The sequence below is a fragment of the Carassius carassius genome, chromosome 12, assembly GCF_963082965.1.
Source record: "Carassius carassius chromosome 12, fCarCar2.1, whole genome shotgun sequence".
NCBI lineage: Eukaryota > Metazoa > Chordata > Actinopteri > Cypriniformes > Cyprinidae > Carassius > Carassius carassius.
Window position 1 is genome coordinate 18,468,475 of NC_081766.1, and position 23,107 is coordinate 18,491,581.

General features: G+C 41.0%; 1 protein-coding gene across 1 annotated transcript in view; it reads right to left on the reverse strand.

Annotated features, from left to right (window-relative positions):
* LOC132155438 (chromodomain-helicase-DNA-binding protein 7-like) overlaps positions 1-23,107 on the reverse strand; it is a 47,200-nt gene that overhangs the window by 12,662 nt on the left and 11,431 nt on the right. The window contains exons 4-23 of the mRNA XM_059564279.1: positions 14,018-14,153; positions 13,589-13,717; positions 13,346-13,411; positions 12,526-12,581; positions 12,073-12,187; positions 11,461-11,544; positions 11,127-11,264; positions 10,881-11,002; positions 10,482-10,725; positions 10,146-10,322; positions 9,864-10,007; positions 9,481-9,760; positions 9,141-9,351; positions 8,744-8,939; positions 8,485-8,652; positions 8,023-8,202; positions 7,738-7,848; positions 2,276-2,481; positions 877-1,076; positions 613-772 (exon numbers count right to left, since the gene is read on the reverse strand). Coding sequence (XP_059420262.1) covers positions 613-772; positions 877-1,076; positions 2,276-2,481; positions 7,738-7,848; positions 8,023-8,202; positions 8,485-8,652; positions 8,744-8,939; positions 9,141-9,351; positions 9,481-9,760; positions 9,864-10,007; positions 10,146-10,322; positions 10,482-10,725; positions 10,881-11,002; positions 11,127-11,264; positions 11,461-11,544; positions 12,073-12,187; positions 12,526-12,581; positions 13,346-13,411; positions 13,589-13,717; positions 14,018-14,153 — 3,123 coding nt within the window. The remainder of the gene's footprint in view (positions 1-612; positions 773-876; positions 1,077-2,275; positions 2,482-7,737; positions 7,849-8,022; positions 8,203-8,484; positions 8,653-8,743; positions 8,940-9,140; positions 9,352-9,480; positions 9,761-9,863; positions 10,008-10,145; positions 10,323-10,481; positions 10,726-10,880; positions 11,003-11,126; positions 11,265-11,460; positions 11,545-12,072; positions 12,188-12,525; positions 12,582-13,345; positions 13,412-13,588; positions 13,718-14,017; positions 14,154-23,107) is intronic.

A 23,107-nucleotide genomic window follows, 5' to 3' on the forward strand; every position in this document is an offset into this window, starting at 1 on the left:
AAGCCTTTTCCAGAACGATGGGATTCTTTCTTTTGCCAGATTCTCTACAGCTGGCCATTTTTTAACTGACATTTATTAGTCAAAGCTAAACTATGGAGAAGCCAAGCCACTTAATGAAACATCTGCATCACAAGCTAACAGCGCTAACTTGCTGTTGGACATATTCAGCTAAACTCACAAAAGTTTGCTTCAATTAATTTAACTTCAAAAGCTCCTCAGGTTTTCAAATGCACCTGCTTCAGAGGATATCAGGCTTGGAAGTCAAAAGGTTATTTTTGAACAAGACAGCAGCAGAAAAAGTGAACAGTCTTTGTGTGGAATTTTAAACCAATTTCAATGACCTTTCTAATCACTGGACAAGGATTTTTTAAGCGTCATAGAAAAATTCCTGTACTGATTTCCATTCATATGTCAAGCACAAATGTTTTGAACAGATTTAGATTATACTAGTGTACCAATGTCTTGAAAAATATATCACATTAGCTACACTTTTTACTCAAGTAGTAACAATGTGCAACATATTGCCAATTAAACATTTAAAAAGGTGGAAAACAAGAGGGAAAATAATGGTCCATAAAGGTGGGAAAGGGCAGTGTTTGAAATGGTACATACTTGTTGCAGTGGTGTTTCAGGTGTCTCTTGTAACTGTCCTCTTGAAGGAGGATGTCAGGATTACAGTCAGCAAGCCAGGCAGCCTGTGGCATGCGAGTTTGAACAGCCTGCGGCTTCCCCTTCTTCCCTTTACGCCCCCGGGGCACTGGGGCAGACAGTCCTGAAACCACAGAAATGCCACCCTTTAGCAAGTGAAGAGGTAGATGCTGACAGAGAAAAGAAATCAGGCTATGTTTTCAGTTTGGTTTCAGATGAGTGTCCTACCGGAGTGGTTGGTCAGTGTGCGGCTCTGGCCATCCTCAGTAGGGGTTATGAGGTCCCAAATGAAGCTCTTGATGTTCTCATCTCCACGGTAGTGGAGTAGGCAGTAGGCCAGGAGTGCACGGCAGATGGTCTCTACGTCTCGCTCCCTCAGCGGGCGCTTAAAGCGTCCATGGGACAGGATGTCACCCCAGCGGCCCCAGCTACGCACAAAAGGAAGAAAAGTTAGCCAGAGCAAATATAGCATGTGAAAAATTCAGTTTGTGTCCTTGCAGTTACTTCAATTCAAGCTTTTTTTTTTTTTTGTTCCGTTTTGTAAAGCAGCATGGAAAAACGTCGATGACAAGACTAGTTAAACTAATTCAAAAAGTACATTTATACTGTCTGGGGAAAAAAAACTAGCACAGGATTGTTCAAGCATAGTATTACTCTATGATTGTGCCATTTCACACAAACTGAAGGAGCTGGCGTGGCACAACTGTATTGCTGGCATTGTGCATGATCATGAGGAGACCCAATGCCCTTTGTTATGCTATGAAGTACAAGCACTCTCTAAGCACAGGCCTAAAGGGGCTTTTTGGAAGAGAGAGGGGGGAAGGTCTGCTCTGATTTCACAGCCCTACACTTTTTTTCTCCACAAAAAACAAAAACAAAAATAAATTCAGAAGAGACAAAGCCCTCAGACTTGATGGATCTAATTTGCCGTATAGCCCAGGGGTCTAGATGCGTCTGACTGAAAAAAAAATAAATACTGGTCAGACATCGTGCATGCAGCCAGCCATGATCATTGTTGAGTGCACTGAGGCCTGGCGCTTAATTAACTGTGTGCATTAGATAGCGCTATGTCTGCCACAGCCCCGGGACAAGCAAGCATGTCAAACTCGGCCACTGCACTGGTGGACTGTGAGCTACCAGATATTCTCCTTCCAAATGGAAAACAAGACAAGACAAGGGGAATTTGGATGGCGATAAAACAAAGCAGGAAGCTGAATATCCTGTATTGTGGCATTGGGATGGACTTCCTGCTAAAGCGGTTTTCCATGGCAAGCTGCAATTGAAGGAAATGGAGATCTATTGATATTGAGGCATATGGATGGGAAAATAGTCTTATAGATAAAATTAGTTGACAGCAATAAATGTAACTTGTATGTTTCTATGTGTGAAATGCATAGGCTCATGTATTAGTTGGTACACACAAAGCAACTTTCGAGAAGAAAAAACAAAACGCATCTGCTAAATGGCAACTAATTATAGGGATAGGCCCCAGGGACTCTTCAAGTGCAAGATGGTGATTTATCACAATCTCAGTAAATTTTCAGGCTAGAGCAGCCAACTAAAAAGGGAGTACAAAGCCGTTAAAACCAACAACATTATAAAGTGACCATTTCCAGACTGCACTCACCCATACACGAGCAGGTTCTTCTCCACTCTGAAGCACTCACTGCGGGGATACCCCTGGGTTCGGTCCTGGGGCCTCCGTGGTTTCTGAATGGGTTTGTCCTCTGAGTCACTCTCAAGCTCTGAGTACTCCATCAATTCATCCTCCTTCATAGAACTGTAGTGTCGAGTCTGCTTCCGGACCCGAGGAGTGTCAATCACCAGATTATTCTGACAAGAGATACAATCTGTGGTTAGAATGCTACCTCAAGAGTTTAAGACCCCAGAAAAGGATTCAGCGTGATTGGCACTTTTAGTACTATACTATGGTAGCACCATGATATAGGCAGGGATGGGTATCATTAAGGTTTTAATGGTATTACTATTACCAATACTACTTATCGAACCGGTACTATAACTGTATTCTTATAGGTACATTTTTGTGTGTGTGTATACATTTAAAAAACAAACTGAGAACTGAATTAACATTATGAATTGAATAAAACATCAATTTGTAAATGCACCAGTGTGCAGGCATTTTTAGCATTTTGTATAAGATACAGTAAGAACAAAGAAACAAAGTAAAAAAACAACAACAAATACAATAAAACAAAGATATGAATGAAATAAACAGTACTTTAATTTTTCCATGAAGGTCTACTAACATTATTAGATCTCTTTTGTAGGCTATATTATTTACCTGAACAGTAATCAAATGTAAATGAATACTGCACTTTCACTGTGAATTAAGATTAATGCTTATTAAAGCTAACATTATTCAGATTGAGCCATTTAATTTTCTCTTTGCATTTTGATTGACACTGATGGCCCAAGCACCAGTCACTGCTGTCACTTTAAGACAATATATATTGACACACGTCAGATGTTCTACCAACTTTGCACATCCAAACTGTGTTTAAGAGAACACTCTCGAAGTCGGCCATTTTGACATATTTTGTGTGTATTTGATTGCTTAGACGTGCACCCGAAGCCCATGTATATTTTGCACACATTTAAGAATTGGGAACAGCGTCTCTTGCACAGATTATTGTGCTTTCAACATTTTATCAAACATGTCCCGCAATTTAGCAACAGTAAAGACAAAGATTAAAGTAAAGATTTTACAACAATCACCCATTTTGGCGATTCTGACGTTAAGTTCGGGTTTTAGGGAGGAATGAATGCACATCACTGTTCAGGGAAGGAAGTTGCGTTAGACGAAATACAGCTATTTTTTTAAAATACATTTTTCCTCATCTTTTTTATTAAAGCCAAAATCAAAATTATAAAATAGCTTAATATCACAGCCACAGGCCTAAAGTGTAAGCAAATGTTTGAAAGTTTAGTTCCCTCCTTTATCATGAGGATAAAACAGGGCTTTCATGTTGCATGCGCTTAAGCTCTTCCATGTGTGTGATAAAAAATTTTGAATTGTGAATAGAAAAACATACATAATAGAAAAATGTCTGAATATTATTGCATTTAAAACAGCTGGCAACTCTGGGGAGATAGAAATTGCAAGATAACTTCTATGTAGCAATAAAAAATTTAGTCTCTGTGTGTTTTCTTAATCTCTCCAGTACTGACAGCAGAACTCTTAACATCAGAGCTGACCGATAAACTGAACTGTCATAATTTAGCCCCAGGCCCATTTAATACCGGGTTTCGGTACCCATCCGTAGATAAATGTAGCTGTTAGACTGCAAAGATGGAAGACCTCTGCTCAAGGACACATGTAGAAAACACTATGGTAAAGCATTTTATTTCAACATAACATGGCTTTTCCCTTCAAGCAGATATAAGCTGCTTAGAAATTCCAATTCTCCTGAGTGCAAAGAACAATGGTAATTACAGAAAATGCTTCCCATGGCCAAGTTTAAACAATTTCGCCTTTACTCAATTACGGCTAGATTCCACGCACTGTTAGCTTGGGGAAATCAGCCTCATTAATTATGCTCAGATAGCATATTTATGAGGAGTGACAAAACTAGGGATGGGAACCGAAAACCGGTTCTTATTCAGAACCGGTTTTGTTCTTTGAAAAGAACCGGAACCATGAGCAATTTCTAAGTTTCGGTTCCGAAAACGGTTCTGGTGCAACACGTGACCGAGCGCTGTGAGCAGCCTTGCGCCAGTGTTCCTAATATTCAGCGTTTCCCATAAAGCAGCGGTTCTCAATTGCAGTCCTCGCACCCCACTGCTCTGCACATTTTGAACGTTTCTCTTAGCGCTTCAGACATTTGTTCTATTCGAACATAAGTCCCTTGCGAAGTGGACATCACAGGATATTCAGCCATGATTCCAGTTCGAAGCGAACGTAGCTATATGTTCCAATCAAAGCGCATTGAAGTGCGCAAGACGTGAATTTAAATTGTATTGATTTACAGAGGTATATGATGTCACAGTTGTCCATGTTTAAAGACGCTGCACAGCACAAATCAGTGAATGCATGTTTCGATGTGAGGTAAACTTCAACAGATTTCCCCTGCTCAGGGAACAATGAAAATATGCAGAGCAGTCGGGCGCGAGGACTGGAATTGAGAACCGCTGCCGTAAAGGATGTCACAAACCGAATAACAGACGCCTCCTTGCCTCTTTATTTACTGAGCACATTGATTCCAATGATGCGCGGCGCATCCACAAACTCGTTGCGCTGTCCCGTCTTTAATTGCCGAACACATTGTTTCCCACGACTGTATGTGCACTCACGCCTTCGATAACTGCACATCGATTTGTCTGACTGTACATCTAACGGCAGCGCGCTGCACCTGCCGCCACTAAATTGCATTATATTTGTCCCATATTGTCCTTAATATACATACTGGCTTCAATTTGGACCACTAAATAAATAGACTGCTATTGTTATGCAAGTATGAGGGTTAGATTATTTAGTGTACAGGTCATTTCAAGAGTGATAAAGTGATTGCATTAAAATAAATATTTTCTTTTTAAATGTTTAAAAATGTGGAAACCACTCATTGCATCACACCATCTCATGACTGCATTATTATTATTATTTGTAAAATAGGGACTTTATGGAGAGTGTGAACCGTAATATTTCATTAATTAAGGGAAATTAACAAGTGTCTCAGCCCTCAAAGGACTATTTGGCCAACAAGCTTATTCCTGCTTGAAAAGCAAAACGTTATTGATAGTGTAAAAAACATCAACTTTGAAACACATGCTGATTGATGGACTAGCTTTACTCAGCATTACTTACTACCTTCCAGCAATGCTACATTCAGTGAAGGTAAAATAGTAAAAAACAGTTCATTTTAGGGATGGGCGTTTTCTGCAAATATCACATTCGAATATTTGAGCTCACAAAAAACAAATATTCGAATATTTGTTTATTTAAATTAAGTTTAATGAGACAGACGTTATTTTTCAGCAACATTTATTGTCTCCGTCATTTTGAACAAGCTTACACACAATAAGCTTGAACATTACACATCGTGTTTTGTAGCTGACAACCTTTAACAATGTGTGCAAACAAACAAAAGTACAGATTAAAACCAAAAAAAAAAAGTGAACAAAGAAAAAAAGTAAAGCAGCCTGCAGCAATTAGACTATTGGAAACGTAGCCTACACTTAACTTTGAAACTGTCAGTAAATCTTTTTTGCTTTTTTTTCCATTGTTGTACATGTTTTTGTTAAGAAACACGGGCATGTAAACATGATCGGGGGAAAGTCGGCTCCTTAGTCTGTTAACAATAAGGCCGGCCGCGGAGAAAACGTGCTCTGACGGCACAGACGTTGGCGGGACTCACAAATAACGGTGTGCTAAGCGAATAAGTTTTGTGAAGTGCTTCGAGTTTTCGTTTCACCACTGAATGGGATCCTCATCTGGTGGAATACATGGCTCCAGCAAGAAGTGTTCCCACTCGTCTCGGCTGGACTGTCTGTATAATCATCACTGAAGAACTGGCTCAGCCTCTTCCGACGAGTGGGCATTGCATCCTCTTCATCGTTGGTGACGCACCACTCACATCAAGGAAAATGTTCTGATAATGTTCAAAAAAAGTTTTTTTTGCCTTTTTGTCTTGTCTGAGATGTTTGTGCCGAGGGTCTAGGGCAGACGCGAGAAGAGGAGTTTTCACTGCATTCTCCAAGTTAGCAGTGTTTATTCGTTGCTTGAGAGACGCCGCAACAAAGTTCTTGAATTCGGTCACTTTCTGTGATTCTCCACGGCATATTTGAAGTGCTGTAGAAGACCGCAGTTCTTAGGGGACTTTCACATATCCCGTCTTTTGCGCGCTCAAGTTCGTTATTTCCAATGTAGGCGCGCGGTATGCACGCTCATAATGGAAGCGACGCGGCCGCGATGCGCACGAGGTGCGACGCGGTCCCGTTTTTCCCAGGCGCGTCCACACAGCATCGAGTTAAAAACATCTCAACTTTTCAGAATGCCGCAAGCGCACCGCGGGTCATGTGACAAGAACTAAACATTCAGCTTCAACCTTTTCCGTAACAACGTTGAAAGCTCAGCCAAGATGAAGGAACAGCTGATCATAGCTGTATACGGATTGCCATTTGAAATAAATTTAGTAGCAGAGCTGCAAATCCATTTATCCTTTGCTGAAATTTCTACGTCTTCATGGATAAAGCGCGTCATTGTTGCTTAGCAACGACAGACGCCTCATGGAGCGCTTCTGCCCGAGCGCTTTGGAAAGAAGGAGAAAGCGGCACGCCTAGCGTTTTCTACGCGTTTTTAGGCGCGATATGTGAATGGCCCCTTATTCATTCATTAATAATTTTGTGCTTGCATACATCTTGAAATATGCCGTGGAGAATCACAGAAAGTGACCAAATTAGGTTTTATTGTGAACTTTTTTTTTTTTTTTTGCGAAATTCGAATATAATTTTTATTTATCGAATAATTAGAGCAGAACGAATATTCGAATGTTCGACTATCCGTGCACATCCCTAGTTCATTTAAATGAAACCAGGAGCCGAACCAGAAAATTTCTAAAAATACCCCACCCTACTTATGAAGATCTTTACACTGTAATATATGTTGCATTTTGACATTGCCAACCTTTAAATTAAGTTGACAGTAAGTAATAAACAGTATTGAGCAGTTGAGTATTGTGCATTTTTCCTTACCACTATTTCTTAATAATTGTTTAATTATTTTAATGGAACCGGAATCAGAACCGGAACAGTTAGGTGGAACCGGAACCGGAAAATTTCTAACAATTCCCAACCCTAGACAACACAGAGTGTGGTGGAAACTATCCAGATTTGGTTTTACACCATCTTTTGTTAACAATTGTCAGGCAGAATTATGAATATGATAGCTGTCAAAAGCTGCTAATGCATGACCCCGGCATTAAATGAAAATGAATAACAGTCAGCTGTAAGTGCTCCACACACGATTACACAAGAGAGATGTGCTACAGATTAGTGCGTCACTTCATGCAGCATCTCCTTTGAGGCATTTCACAGTACAAGAAAGCTCCTTTTCACCGTTAAGTTGCAGCTTACCCTGCCGTTGATCACATCCAGGTCCAGCTCTGCTTTCTTTGCCCATTTCTGCCAGAAATCTGGGTCCTCCAGAGAAATGTCGCTTCTGTTCCCAGAGGCCACGAAACTTGCCTGGTAAGGAAATTTTTTTATTTAAATAGTGAGATTAGAGACACTTACCCTTTAGGTTGCACTATTTTAAGAGCAAGATTAAATGGGAAGTATTGGTTATATTAAAGGTAATTATGCAATAACATTGATAGGTGGGTCAATTTCATCATGCAAAAAGTTTTTTAATGTCATCACCTTAGCAAATGTTGAACCTTTGCCTTCTGATTCAATGGTAATGGTCTGTGTTCGCCTCTGCAAAATCTGATCAATGTCTTCTTCACAAAACTTAGATCCCTCATCCTCCTCATCCATTAGAGCACCATATGCTCCTTTCCTCAGAAGGTCCTCAATCTCCTTTTTAGAGAGCTGCTGAACCTAAAAACAAGGTGGGGTGTGACGGTGGTGGGGGGAGGAGGGGTTGTGCAATTAATGAACTTCATATAATACAAATCTCAAATTTAGTGTTTTCTTGAAGATTTTATGGAGTGGACGAATTAAGGAAAAATGGTAAAAAGGAGAATAAGGTACAGTGCAAAAGAATTAGAGGTGTTTCCACCAACTGTCAAAGTATGTGCAAAGTATGTTTGATTAATGAACCATCTGGAACACGGTTTCAGTGATACACCATAAAATGGTGGTGCTGTGTGCAGCTCATACCCCGTTGGCGGCATTCTCCCTCCCACTCATGGACTGAAGCACAGCCTTGTCCAATCCTAACTTCAGACTGGCCTTGTCAAACATCTCTCTTTCATAGGAGTTTCTGGTGACCAGGCGGTAAATCTTCACAGCCTTGCTCTGTCCTATCCTGTGGCATCGAGCTTGTGCCTGAAGGCAACAGCACAAAACAGTCACACGTGAAATAAAATGGCTTCCAACACATATGGGATCATATACGGTAGAACACTTCCATGCTTACCTGCAAGTCATTCTGAGGGTTCCAGTCAGAGTCAAATATAATGCAAGTATCAGCTGCAGTTAAGTTAATACCCAGGCCTCCAGCCCTGGTGCACAGCAGGAACACAAAGCGGTCAGAGTCTGGTCGTGAAAAGCGGTCAATAGCTGCCTGGCGAAGGTTTCCTCGAACTCTGCCATCTATACGCTCATATGGATACCTAGAGAACAGTAAATGGAGTATTAACTACAAATACCTAATAATGCCATTTTATTCATAAAATAATGCATTTTTATTAAGGATTTTCGGTTAAAAATACTGTTATTTCAGTTTCTACCCAATATATGAGATTGCACCTCTAATCACATTAAAAAGTGATTCTCTTAATTTGTTGGCAGTGCTATGGGCTCATGCATCCTACCGTCTCTGGATGAGGTAGTCCTCCAGGATGTCCAGACAGCGCACCATCTGGGAAAAGATGAGCACACGGTGACCCCCAGCCTTCAGTTTGGGGAGCAGCTTGTCGATCAGCACCAGTTTTCCTGCAGCCTGGATCATGGCCTGGAGGTGGAACTCTGGGTGGTTTAAGGGGTGACTCTCCCTGAACTCCTCCATTATCTTCTCCTCAGCTCCTACAGACAGAGAAAGGAGTGAAACTTCAGTCTCGCTGACTGAAAACATCATCATATACTTTAAGCATACACTGTTAACAAATAACAGTTTTCAGTTCACACAGTTTTACATCAGAGTCTACTTCTCACCATTGATGAGGTAGGGGTGATTACAGCATTTTCTCAGCTCCATCATGGTGTTCAGCAGGTTGGGAACATTGGATCCTCCTCCTCCTCCTCCACCTCCGCTGCCTCCACTCTTGGACAGGAAGGCAAAGTTCTTCTCCAAGATGGCACGGTAGTACTTCTTTTGCACATTGGTCAGCTCCACTTCAATGATGGTCTCTTCTTTCGGTGCAAGATTCTTCTCCACATCTTCCTTCAGTCGGCGCAGCATCATAGGCTTCAGAATGCCCTGCAGTTTTTGCACCTGAAACCAGAAAGTGACAACCATTAGAAAACATCCAGGCATCTCTGAAATGTATCACACATTTACAAATGGCAGTTATTTAATAAGTGCCAATATTCCATACCTGTTCTTCTGTCTTAAGATCTCCAAACTCCTGCATGAAGGTTGACTCAGAGGGGAACCTGTCAGGCTCCAGGAAATTAAGGAGACTGAAAAGCTCCTCCACTGTGTTTTGCAGTGGGGTTCCAGTCAGCAGGACTTTGTGTTCCTATAGAAGAATCTCATTAAGTGACTCTTTTTCAACCATTGTTACGACACATTTCTATTACTTTTCCAGTCATATGTGATTATGGTAATTTTTTTACATTCTAATTCAGACTGAATTGGTGGAAGGGGAAACACTAACCATGTCCATCATCTTTAAGCCCTCAAGCAGCTTGCAATTCCTGTTCTTGAGCCTATGAGCCTCATCAATGATCACACAGCGCCAAGGCACGCTGCGTAGCTCGGGGCAGTCCGTCAGGATCATCTCAAATGTGGTGATGATTGCATGGAATTTGTAGGCCCCCTTTATTACACGACCCTGCAGGAAGAGAGGTATTGGTTGCCATGAATGGCCCTCGAGAACACAACCGTATGTATAGAACATTCTGTATTTTCTGCAGAAATCTTGTGAAACATTAGCTCCAGTAACACCAATATTATAAAATGCATATCAAATGACAAAAGTAGCATTATGTACCTGTGTGTCTCTGTAGTACATCTCATAAGCCTGAATAGTCTTTCGGCTGGCCTGGCTACCATGATAGACCACCACGTTTAGCTCGGTCCATGTCCTGAACTCCCTCTCCCAGTTGGGAATGGTGGAAAGAGGTGCAATCACCAGAAAAGGACCGTGGATTCCCTTCAGGTTTATCTCATAGAGGAATGTGATGGACTGGATTGTTTTGCCAAGGCCCATTTCATCAGCTAAAATGCAGTTTCTCCTGAGAGAGAAAAAAAAGGGTACAATTGCACCAGTAAGAATATGAATTCTCATACAGAGGCATGACATCCCCACATTTAAATGGTGTCAAAAATGCACTTCAGTCTGTGCATGAGTGAGCAGTGCAGCTGGACGGCAGGGTAATTGCATACATACGTGTTGTACCAGTTGAAGAGCAGCCAGTTGAGTCCCTCCAGCTGGTATTCCCTGAGCGCATTGTCGTTTTTATACTCTCTGGAACTCTCGGATTTCTGCCAGTCACTGGCGGGAGGTCGCTCCTGTTTCAAATAAAACAATTCCCGTTAGTGGTTTCCTGCAACCGCAAGAACGTGGCCCTCTCCCCTCACTTGCTCAGCACTCCAAAGAGAAAATAAAGAGGGCTAGAGGAGTGCCAGCTCTTACCGTGCGCTTCAGCTGCGGCTCCCGCTCCATCAGTCTCTCGAACTCCTCAATCTTCCCTTGGTCAATGTCAGCTTTTAACTCCCACGTGCTGTCCTCATAGGCCAAGGAGCACCACTTCACTAGGTACAAAGTTAAAGGCTGGAACACACGGCAACACAAAGGTTATCCAAAAGAGGGTTCTCACATTTTTCTAAATTTTCTGGGGGCGGTCTGACTGACATTTTCACAACCACAAAATATCTACTAAGAGATTTAATCAGAACTAATCTGTCGTTTTGAGAGAGAGATGGATTGAGAATGATTGAAGTGGATGGGTGAGAGAGAGAAGTCATACCTCTCCATTTTCATCTGTGCTTTCAGACACATCCAGAACCCTGTCCACCTCCACATAATCTGGGTTGAAGGGCTCATCATCCATCTGTCAATAAGAGTGTGATTGATTGGTTAGATGGAGAATTGCAGAATGGCGGTTTCATTGCTGCTTGAGCCGCAACTACTACGAGCCTCTAAATGAGAATCTATCAGGTGGAATATTTTCAGAGCTTTCTGATGTGGGTAGCATAAATCTCTCCGGGAAAACCCCACCAGGTTTCATTGAAAAGCCCTTTCAAATGTAGTGTGGAGTTGCAAACCAGAAATGAAAGTCTTACATACATTTCAATGCATCTGCCTGAATTACTTTAACTGAATTAGGCAGCATGTGCCGAGAGATTGCATGAAACATAGATAAGGGCTTGAAGCAAGCCGTTTTATTGCCTTAGCATGGATGATAGTGTTCAAAAAGCCATCATATTACAAACACAACACACCACTGTTGAGCATACATACTGCCACCATTATCAATGAGGGCCATAAAACGAGAGGGGAAAAAAACGGAATGGAAGAGAGAGAGAAAAAAAAAAGACAAAATGGTGGATGACATGGAAAATGGAGGGCTGATGCTAACCTCACTCAGGAAGTTACCAAAGGCCTGCTTGGCCTTAAACCTCTTGACCTTCTGCTGGATTCTCTTATCCTTTTCCAGCTCTTCAATGTCTGCCCAGCGACAGTGCAGGTAAGAGCTGAAAAACAAAACCATAAAGTGTCACTTCCTGGGTGACCTCAGCGAAATTATAGCTCAGAAATTAGCATGTCAGATAAACAAGACGGGATGTTTATTTAAGAGCACAGTAAGGAATCATGTTCTAAATTAACAGGAGTGTTAAAGAGGCCATGATTCATCTGCATGAGTAGTTTTAAACTAAAAAATTCTGACGTTTTACTCAGTTTAGTAGCTTGCCTGCACTATTTTGATCAAATTCCATTAATGTTTTACTCTTTAAATCTAGCAATTATAAAATTTCCTACATTATACAACAAAGTGATATTGGATGGAAGGCATTCCAAAATGGATACTCACAAGCCTTTGAACTTGACATAAAACTCCTCAACTTCAACATCTTCACCAGATCCCAACTGTAAAATAAGGAACAGGAACATTATTTGCGGAAAAGTGTGTTTATAACATGTTTGGATCCTTCAAATCACCAGTGTGCATAATTTCCACACATTACAAGGGCAACCCACTTTCTGCGACAAACAACTTTGCATTTTGGCATTGCTCTCAACTGTAATGCCCCAGGACAAAAGTAGAAGATAAAAATAAATAAATAAAATAAAATAAGAGCAATCCTCCTATTCTTTTTCTCCATCTAGTAGTAAGCTGTGCAGCAGAGTCATGAATCACTTCAGCTCTTCTACCACACACAGTCCCATTCACAGGGAGCTGACCCGAGGCCTGGCTTCCTGCCAAAACCACAGAGCTACGGCAGACGCCAAACCTACCATTTCCTCAGGCGGGAGCCCATTTGCAGCTGCGCTACTAAGAGCCATGCACTGCGTATTATTTTTGGCCAGGCTTTGTTTTGTGGAATGGTTTCAAAGGAGTAACGTTGCACGCTGCCATTGCCTGCGTCTTAACGGCCTGAGATGAATCACGCTGAGAGACAGTTTATTCTTACATGGCTTCCTCTAAAGACCTTGCACCGGCTTTGCTCTGAACTGGCATGGCCTTTACTGGATTACTACTACTACAGTAGATATCAGCCCACTCAGGCATCTTCCTGGCAATCACAGGGTCTGGGGCAGGATTTGAGACAGCGGTTAGGTGCAATCTGCCCTGATCCAGTAGACAACAGCGGTTAAAGCTCATGTGATAGGCTTTCGACTGCTCCGCTCACCTCTTTCTTCCCTATGCGCATCCCCATGATTTTCTCCACCACAGGGCCCTCCACATCCGGCAACTCCTACAGCACACGCAGGAATGAAGGACACGGAGTCAGTGTGAGAACATCCATCATGCATAACAAACAGCAGGTTACATCAGCAGTTTTCCAACTCTACTGTGGAGACTGTTAATTAGCCATCAGCATAATCATAAATTTAACACACATAGCACATCCCTAAGTTCACAAGACAATGACCTGCAGCTCAGACATGGCTGAAGGAGACTTTGGTCCAGGAGAATCATCTCCATCGTCATCATCAGAAATTCTGAACTCCAGCTCCTCAGTATAGCGTTTCCTTTTCACCTGGCGGCTAGATCGCCTCTTCTGCAGTCAACATGCATGCACAAAAAAAGAGAATATAATGGAAAAACGTATACAAATAACTGACCATAACTTTTTTTTTTTTGCATGTACAAATCAAATCACATCTCATGCGCCATCATTTGTATTAAATAGGATAAAGATGACACTTGAACAGCATTATCTAGTCAATCTTTAGGTATCGGTTTTAACCACTGAAAGAAACTTATCAGTCGGTTGACCACCAGAAAAAAAACTATTAAAACTTTTTTATAGAAACAATAAGAACGTTATTAGATAAAAGCCAAGTGAAAACTTGTCTACCTGAACACCAACATCTTCCTCTTCCTCTGGTGAATGTGGCGGTGTTTTCTCCACATCAGAGGTGACTGAGGGCTCTCTCTTGCGCTTTGCATCTTTCTTGGTGCTGTCATTGGACTCGGAGTCAGCCTTTTTAGCACTGTGGGTAAACAGGGAGGTTTGGTTAATGTAATGGTCACACCAATAAACCACAGATTTGTCTAGGTCAAATGTCAAACATTACACCGTCTAGTTTTAATAAAGAACGGAATTGCAAACAACCAGTCCGAAAACTTTTCTTCAATGCAGACAATATAATTTCTATGAGAATTTTTTCTGGTCAGTTTTATTTTTATGATTAAAAAAATAAACATGTTAGTAGGGCTGCAACTAACGCCAGTTTCACACTGCAAACGTGAGCGGGGTATATTTTTTCCGGTGTGCATGTTAATCAGAGTTCACACCAGCAGCAGGAGCAGCGCGTGAGCACCAGTGAAGCAGGGGTTTCTATTTTTGCTGCATTGCTGACGCCCAATTAAAAAGTGACCACACACTTTTGATAGACAAAAGAAACTTGATTTCACACAAAACATGCTAAAAATGCACAGAATAAGCATGTCTAGTGTGTTTTAACATGAACTGGAGTATGTCAGGTAAGAAAATGAAGATTCAAAAAAATGTATAGAAGATTTACCCATTTTAACTGGTTTTTAAATTTTTAATTGCCATTAGCAAATTATCACTTGTGTTTGTGTGTGCTGTCTGCGTCACTCATAGCATATGAACTATATCAAACATTTTTAATACTGTTATCGAAGGTGTGTGGTCAATAAATATCGATACTGTTTTAGCGCCCAAAAAGAAATTTATAACTTTGGAGCTGCTGCTGTGACACTGTACAAACGCTTCCAGTGTGAATACTCTGGCGCATCTGAAGCTGCAGTGACGATGTACGCTCAAGAATGGAAACGGTGTGAAACAGGCGTAACGTTTGTGATAATCAATTATTTGATAAAAAGACTTTCAAAATGACAAAACACAGTATTCCACATCCTGCCCAATGCTATTAAAACAGTGTATGGTGAATATATCTCAATGCTATACATTGTGGAAAAGTTATCAAGCACAGTTTAAATGGACAAAGCACACTTTAATTCCCTATATTTAAAATGGGAATAATAATGATGAAAATAGTAAAGAAAAACTCAAACTCTATGTTAACAGATATGAGGAATGTTCTGCAGGAACACACATTCACACTGAACACAGCAACCGGTTACTGTCATTTCGGTTACCATCATAAAATATTTGAATTACATGTTGACTTTTAAACCTAAATTTAATATTCAATAACAGATACATCTTCAAAATTAATATTATTGTGCTCAATATAAGTTTTCTCCATCTTTACTGCATTCCGTCTGTTTGGCTCACATGTGCACACTGGTGCTCACTCAATGAAATCTGAAGTTTAACGTAGACTGTCAGGACAGACTTCATGCAAAATAGAAACATTCACATGAATGTACCATTTACAGAAAAGGATATTACCGTAAAATGCAGTTTATGTGCTGAGAAAGCACATCACATACATTAAATAGCACATGCATCCGTCAAAGCGTCTGACAGGACAAGCGGTGTTAACCATTACGCTAATGCATTAGCTTGAAGTTTTAAAATAAAGCATTTCTCATGTTTCGGGCAGCTTGGATCATGATTCTTTTCTGCAGCAGCTCACTATTAGCCCACTATTTTTAGATGCATTTTGTCCATAGAAATACATTATTTACTGCTGTAATTTGATGCGACTGTCAGAAGTTTTCTGTGCGCGGTGGGCAGACATGACTAATCGATAAGGACATTTGTTGACAAAAACGTAATTGTACAAGAATGGAAAAACATTTAAGTATATATGACTCACTGAAGAAGGCTTGCTGCCGAAACGTCTAGAATATGAGGGGTATATCATCACAGGACACTGCTGTTGTAATTAGGGGTGGGAGAAAAAAAAATTGATCCATCGCGATTCTCTGTCCAACGATTCTGGATCGATTTTGAGAATTTCAGAATCAATACGGAGTTTAGTTTTTAACCAGATGCGCAATGATGCTGAGTTTAAGAAACACCCATATTCTGCTTGTTTCCAATTCCTCACACACATAAATCACTCGAATCTTTCAGAAAGGTTGAAGCGAATTACAAGGACATTCGAGGACTTCATTGCACAGCATGCGCTGAGAGACGCAACCTTTGTTTGATGTTACACTTGAAGTGTGTGTTCTCGCCAGTCAGTATTTTCCCTTACAAATGCTCTACGAAGTCATTTATGTGGTTTGGAATGCAGTGGAATTATATATTTAAAATATGAACACAACTAACAGAAGGCCGTAAATGTTGACGCGTGCTTTATGAAGACTGCTTGTGCGAGTGACTCTGTATGGTTTAATGCACATGCATCTCAAAAAGGTTTTATGATGCACAATTTGCATGAACAGCCAGTTATGTCTTTAGGGATTAAACGGACAGGAATCGCAAAATACAGTCATGAAAATTAAACTTACATTTTAATATGGACAGTCACGGAATTTGTCAAAGTAAGCATAAATGTATCAAATCAAATCTACATATGGACCAGTATCTGTAAATGTTAAGCCGCAAAATTTGGTTGAAATCTGAATCCTGCATGTTCTGTGCATCTCTGTGTGAATGAATGAATGGTTTGTTTACTACATAGACTGAAGTGCGTGACGCTTGCAGTAATGAGGACATAAATACATAAAAATAAAAAAAAATCACCAGAACTGTTCTGAGTCACTTCACAATCATTTTACAGTTTCATTTGAGTAAAACCAGTGTCAATTTAAAGGTATTCACGTCAACCCGTCAAAACAACCCTCTACATTGCGAGTAAATCACTCGCATATGCGACTAAATTTTACTCTGGGCGATTAAATTATGTCACATGTTCACTCGCTGAACACTGACTGAGCGCTTCAGAGTTCTCTCTCCACCAAGCGATCTGTACTTTTTCGATTCATCTCAATGGACAGCCAGCGCACCTGTATTTGGCGCTCTGTAAACTCTGTGTGGAGGCGCAAGACTCACAGTCACTTTGCTGATAGCGCGGTTTCTCACACATGCAAAGAGAGAGCGAGAGTCTTACCACGCTGAATCGGCACGCTACTTGTAAACTATATTATTTGTTGTCTTCTCCTATCAAAATAATGGAGATAACAGAATTATTCAGCTATTTGGAACAAGCAGTAAGCCGGTTTCTCCGGTAGTGGGCGGAGCTAATGCGCAAAGGGCAATTTCATTGGCTGGCGCTCATCTATTACAATCCCTGTTTTGATTTCAGCAAATCCATTCCACCGAATGCAGACAACGTAATTAATATTCATGAACCCAGCAGCTCATCAATCCATAGTGCATTGTATATTGTTAGTATGGTAGTAGAATTAGTATTATCTTTTAATAATAATTAATATGATCTATTACTATTTTTTTTTTTTACAGAAGCCCTCAATGACCAAAATATTTTATACCTCACCACCAGTCTTACGTTCAGTTAAAATGACAAATATGCATTCATACATGGTTATCAAGTTTTAGTTATAATCACTAAAGTTCTATCATTAAATAGAGCTTAATACCATAATATAATGCTTGACTGACTGATTAAGAAGCTAAGATTTAAGAAGCTGTGCCATTTTACAAAGATAAGCTGATTGGAATCATATGTGTGTGTGTAAAATATCAGTCTGGCCACTGGCGATTATATTGCCAAGGTGTGCAAAATAAAAGTTAATTTTTACATAAAGGCATTGTGCTAGAAATATTACTATTATTAATAAAATGTATGTGATACAGCTACTACTGTTGAAAAAATTAATAAAACTTTTTTATTAAATCACACAATATTTCTTCCATGTTTTAATTTTAATAGCAAATCCCCTTTATTTACCAAAAAATAAAATGTTTAAATTTCAGTAATTAAAAGACAAATTAAATTAGGGTGAAACTTGTTTACTGTTTTTCATAATTATATTACTTGTAGAAAAACTTTAAACACAATTGTAAATAAGTATAAAGAATGGCATTGGTTTTATTTTTAGTGATAAAAAGTGTGTAATTAGCATATTTTTGTGTTTTGCTTTGGTACCGAAGTTGGTACCGAGAACCGTGGATTTTCACTGGTATCGGTACCGAATACTGAAATTTTGGTACCGTGACAACACTAAGACACATAAATGAGGGAATGAGAGGGAAGACTATAACTAGTTAACTCCACTTCCAGTTCAGAGTCATGCTCTCTCTCCCTGCCACAGATTACACAATGCCCTGGAGGCTCTCGCGCTGACTCGCTCTGGGCCCCCCTCTCTTTTCATTCGCACGCCAAGAGCAATCAAATCGCCCTGGTAACCGGCGGTCACATGACCTGCACCTGTTCCTCTGGCTGGACGCCACTGGCTAAAGCCATCTGCTTGCCTCAGTCAGAGTCTCTCTCTCCAACACTCAAGCACCTGCAGCCGCACTGCTCTGTGGATTTGGGTTTCATACTGTCACTGCTCAGCAAACACAGCCAGAAGTAAGGATAAAAAAAAACACAAAAGGAAGAAAAAAGGGATAAGAGGAAAAAAAAGCCACGAGGGCAGGAAGAACATTCAGTTTGGGGGAGGGATGACAGGCTTCCTTTGGATGGCTGACCTTTATGAATCATAAAAGGCAAAGAGTTACTATAGGATGCAGGACACTGAAGATCCAGTTGAACAGGCCAGCAGGGTGGTCTGTGGCATGTGTAGTCTTTGAAATGATTGGGCAAAGAGAGAGAGAGAGAGAGAGAGAGAGAGGCTAATTGACATTAGAAGGGGGAGGGCGCAGGACCTGCTGTAGGTTTGTATGAGCCACACCGCTCCAGTGCTGACACTCAGGAGAAGGAGAGGGGCCAGGGGGTTAATGGGACACCTGCTGTCGCCAGTGAGATGACTCATCTTCAGCTGGACCCCTCCACGGTCCTCACTCTAACAGCAGCTGCTCACACACACACACACACACAACTGTTTACCCTCAACAGCTCTTCTGCAGCATAGCACAGGCGCAAACGTAAACACACATGCGTAAACAAAGGCATAAAACTGCTGAGAACAAACATGCTAAGGCAAGTTAACAAATGCAAACAAAAACACGAGTTTGTACCTTTCAAAATTAGCAAGCTAATTAGGAACCACCAGACAAAAAAGGAGGACAGTACCCGAATACACCCTGTTAGTCACAGAAAGTGCTAGTGAGTGGAATTAAAAGGAGGTGGTGCAATTAAAATCACACTAAAACCTGCCTGAATTAGAGGAGGGGAGAAGTGTGGCACTGTGAGGGAGAATGTGTGGAAAGAGGATGTGAGTGGGTGAGTTGAGATATGTGAGAGAAGGAACACAAACTGTGGCGTGGAATGGAAGGAAGGGCTAGAAAGAGAATCCGCAGAAGGACGGCAAGTGTGTGATAAAAGGTGGAAAAGGACAGTGTAGGCATGCAAGAGTGAGTGAAAGCAGTGGCATTGGGTCTTGTGCTCTCAGAACAAGGTCATCCATGCTGTGGAGCCTTTCAATTACCCAGCATTAGGGATGCTCATTTTACAGTCCTGCTACTAGCATTTATTACTAATTTCTATTACTATTAATTCGGTTGAGAAAGCTTTTTTTCCAAGTGCCTTTTGTACATAATACCGCTGCAGATGCATTTTGCAGCAATAAGGTTATTAATAGATCGTTAATTTAAACAACGATCGATCATGGAAATTATCGAATATTGACATCCCTAAATGCAAATGATTTGGTTGGAAACCTGGTTATTGTCTGCATCAAACTATGCTTCCGAACAAATGTCATTCACCATTCTGGGCAGCTCCAGGACAGCTGTCTCTCCGAGCACGGTGCTGTCTGTGAGCGGGTCAGAGTAACGTAGCCCTCAATCATGCTGCAATGTTTGTGAGAGCTGCCAACTTCTCCACCCCATTTACAGAGTGAAATTCTCTGACTACCCTTTATCTCCCAGGACTGTTGTTGAATCTTCCAAAAGTTTTGAATTGGGGTCCTTCACATGCGGCAGCAGCACTTTCCACCGCACCAATAACATGGGGCTGCCTGCCGACATGCCTGACTTTAAATCGGTGCTACTAAACACGGATATCGGCCAATGCTGCTATATTAAAAAATTACATATTTCTGTAGAATGACCAATATTTTTGAATTTTTCCTCCCTACCCAGCATCACTGAGGCGGCAGGTTTATTACAGAGACAAACGCATTGTGTCAAACATGACTTGTCTTTCAATGTTCTTATGCAAAAACAAAGCAGCATATAGTGGAGATCAAAATTAGAGAACAACCTGTAATTTCCTTAATTTCAAGGTCATTACTTAGTCAAATTTGATCTTTCATGTGCATAGTGTGGGGGGGGGGTACATTGTTTTAAACGAGGGAGGCTTTGATGGATGGCAATGTGCGTCTTTACTCTTGCTTGTCCCCCAATGGCTGCGCACTCAGCGTTCAGCACACTTCTAGAATCCATTCACAGCACCATCCCCCTTGCTCACTCTTTTGAACCAATGGCCTGTCTGATCACCAAAAAGCAGCAACACAAGGCTTCACAGGAACTGAAAACTCCCAAGCCCTGGTGGTACAGGCCTGCTTGTCTTAGAAAGATACAATAAACAGAAGACAAAGTTGAATTGCCTGGCCCTTTCCTTCTGTTGTGCCATCCACCTCTCTGCACTTTGTCTTTGAGGGTTTAATGTCACACAGAATTCAATTTTTTTTTTTTTCACTGGAGCCCTTATTTGTTTGAGGACAAATAAGCAAGCAGTCTGGCATAAAGGTGCTGTAGTTAGACTTGTGAGCAAACAGGCACGCTGGTCCTGTGAGCGAAGAGCTTTCAGTACACACACATTGCAGCACTTCCTATGCAACCGCGACTGTTGTGGTTTTCGTATCGGAGTGCACAGGATGTAGCTAAGATAATCTGCGAAAGAGAAAGAGACTCAGCTTTGACATGAGATGGAAATCAAAGGGCCAACAGAAATGCCCACCCAGGTCAGGTGGTTATGCAGTTAGAAAACAACCCCAGCAAATAAAATGGGGGGCTTTGCTATAGCTGCTTGGGAACCTGCCAATAAATGGAAGGTAAGAGGTGTGTATTAGCAATGCAAAACAGTCTTCTCATGGGGGAAAGAGCCACATGCAATACAGCACTAAGGAGGAATCTTTTTAAAGTATTTGTGTGTGTATATGTAAAACAAACCTTGGCACACAGACACTCATTTTACCCTGGGTGTGGTCTGAGAAGGACTATTTATAGTTGTACTTTGTCAGATAAGAATTCCAACAGACACAAGGACAAGACTTAACGTCCAACCTAGTTTCCCATACTGCACTTGCATGAAGAGTAACTAAACAAGGAAAAGAGCCAATAAGACAAACAAACTGAGATGGGGGGGAGGGGGTGTTTGAATGGCATACATCAAATGTGAGATGTGCTATATGCAGCCCACTTTTTGAGAAATGGGGCCACACAGTTTAAAAACTATCCACAGGGGAATGCCAACGCCACACATCCAGCTCTGTAGCAGATTTGGTCAAATTCAGGCCGGCATGATTAATGAGACAGCATTGTGGACTAACTAGCATTGGGTGCCATTTTGAATGGAAACATCCTCTTCCCCTTTTTCACAAACACACACGCACACGTCCCTCCTCCCCCTTCAGATGACCTACTGCTCTGGCACTGTGCTGCAGATGCGCTTGCTCGGCCCGGCATTTTTTCCTCTGGATGAAAGTGGCGGTGGAGTGACAGGGCTTCGAAGGGGTGGGGGAAGGGAAGGAGGAGGTTAAGGGGGAAGGCTGACACATTCCTCAGCCAGATCATGTTACTACCTCCGCTAGAGAAAAAAAAAACGGCCATCTAACCTTATTCCGCATATTCAGAATGGATGCATTTTCATTTTTCTTATTTGAGGGGGAAGGGGGGTCAAAGGAAAAAAGGCATTTAAATGTGATAAGCACCATTATTGTGAACTGTATCCAGAAGAGAGATGGCATATGATAATATATTGTTTTAAGCAGTATTAACAACGGGACTGACTAATGACTCCACAGAACAAAAGACCAGCAAAGATGAGATGCAAGTATCTTTTCACAGGCCTCCAGAATGAAGTTTAGGTAACTAGCGAAGGTCTAATCAAAAAGGTGTCAAGTTTGTGGTTAAGCACTTGCAATTCAAAGCAAAATAAAGCTGAAGCAAGTCTTAGACATGATCAAATTCCTTGAGTCTCAAAAGCGTAATTAAACAGAACACCACCCATGACACCTCTGAACTGACTGAACTCTGATACAGCACCATCGGCTTGTACCAGATGTAGAAAACAACACATTCTAAACATATCTACAGTTCAGTGAACTAGATGATCACATGAGGCTTTGCGTCTCCAGCCACACGTTCACGAGGAGGTACAAACAATAAAGATGAAGAGCTCACGTTTGGAAGCTCAAGTAAATATGGGGCACATCTGCAACATTTAAACTCTCTAACTAGGGGTGTAACAGTAAACGTATTCATACTGAATTTTTGGTATGGGGCTTTTGGTTCGGTATGCATGTGAACCAAACAAATACAACATTGTTTTAACCACTACACAAGCGGAACTTCACCAGAAACCTTCAGATTTATATTTGGTTACTTTTGATAAGAAACAAAGTCTCATCTTTCAAATTATGTCCTTTTTTCAGGAAATTTTAACAGTAAATGTTGACATGGCAACAGATCGCTGTACTGATCTCTTCCTCTTTGCTACTAGTTTTAATGTGAAAAACACGAATCAACATCTCACACCTCATGTAATCACTCAATCAGCATTTCAACTGTGGAAAGACTGCATTGAAACAGCTTGTTAACAAAATGTCACTTAGCATTTCATTTACCTAAAGCAAGTCATCAGTGTCCACAGCTCATAATACATTTTAAAGAAGAGCATTTAGCAAAATAATATACTACATACTAATAGGGCTGGGCAGTATGAAGGTATATATCTTTACTGCAGAATAAAGTGTCTATATAGTTAGAGAT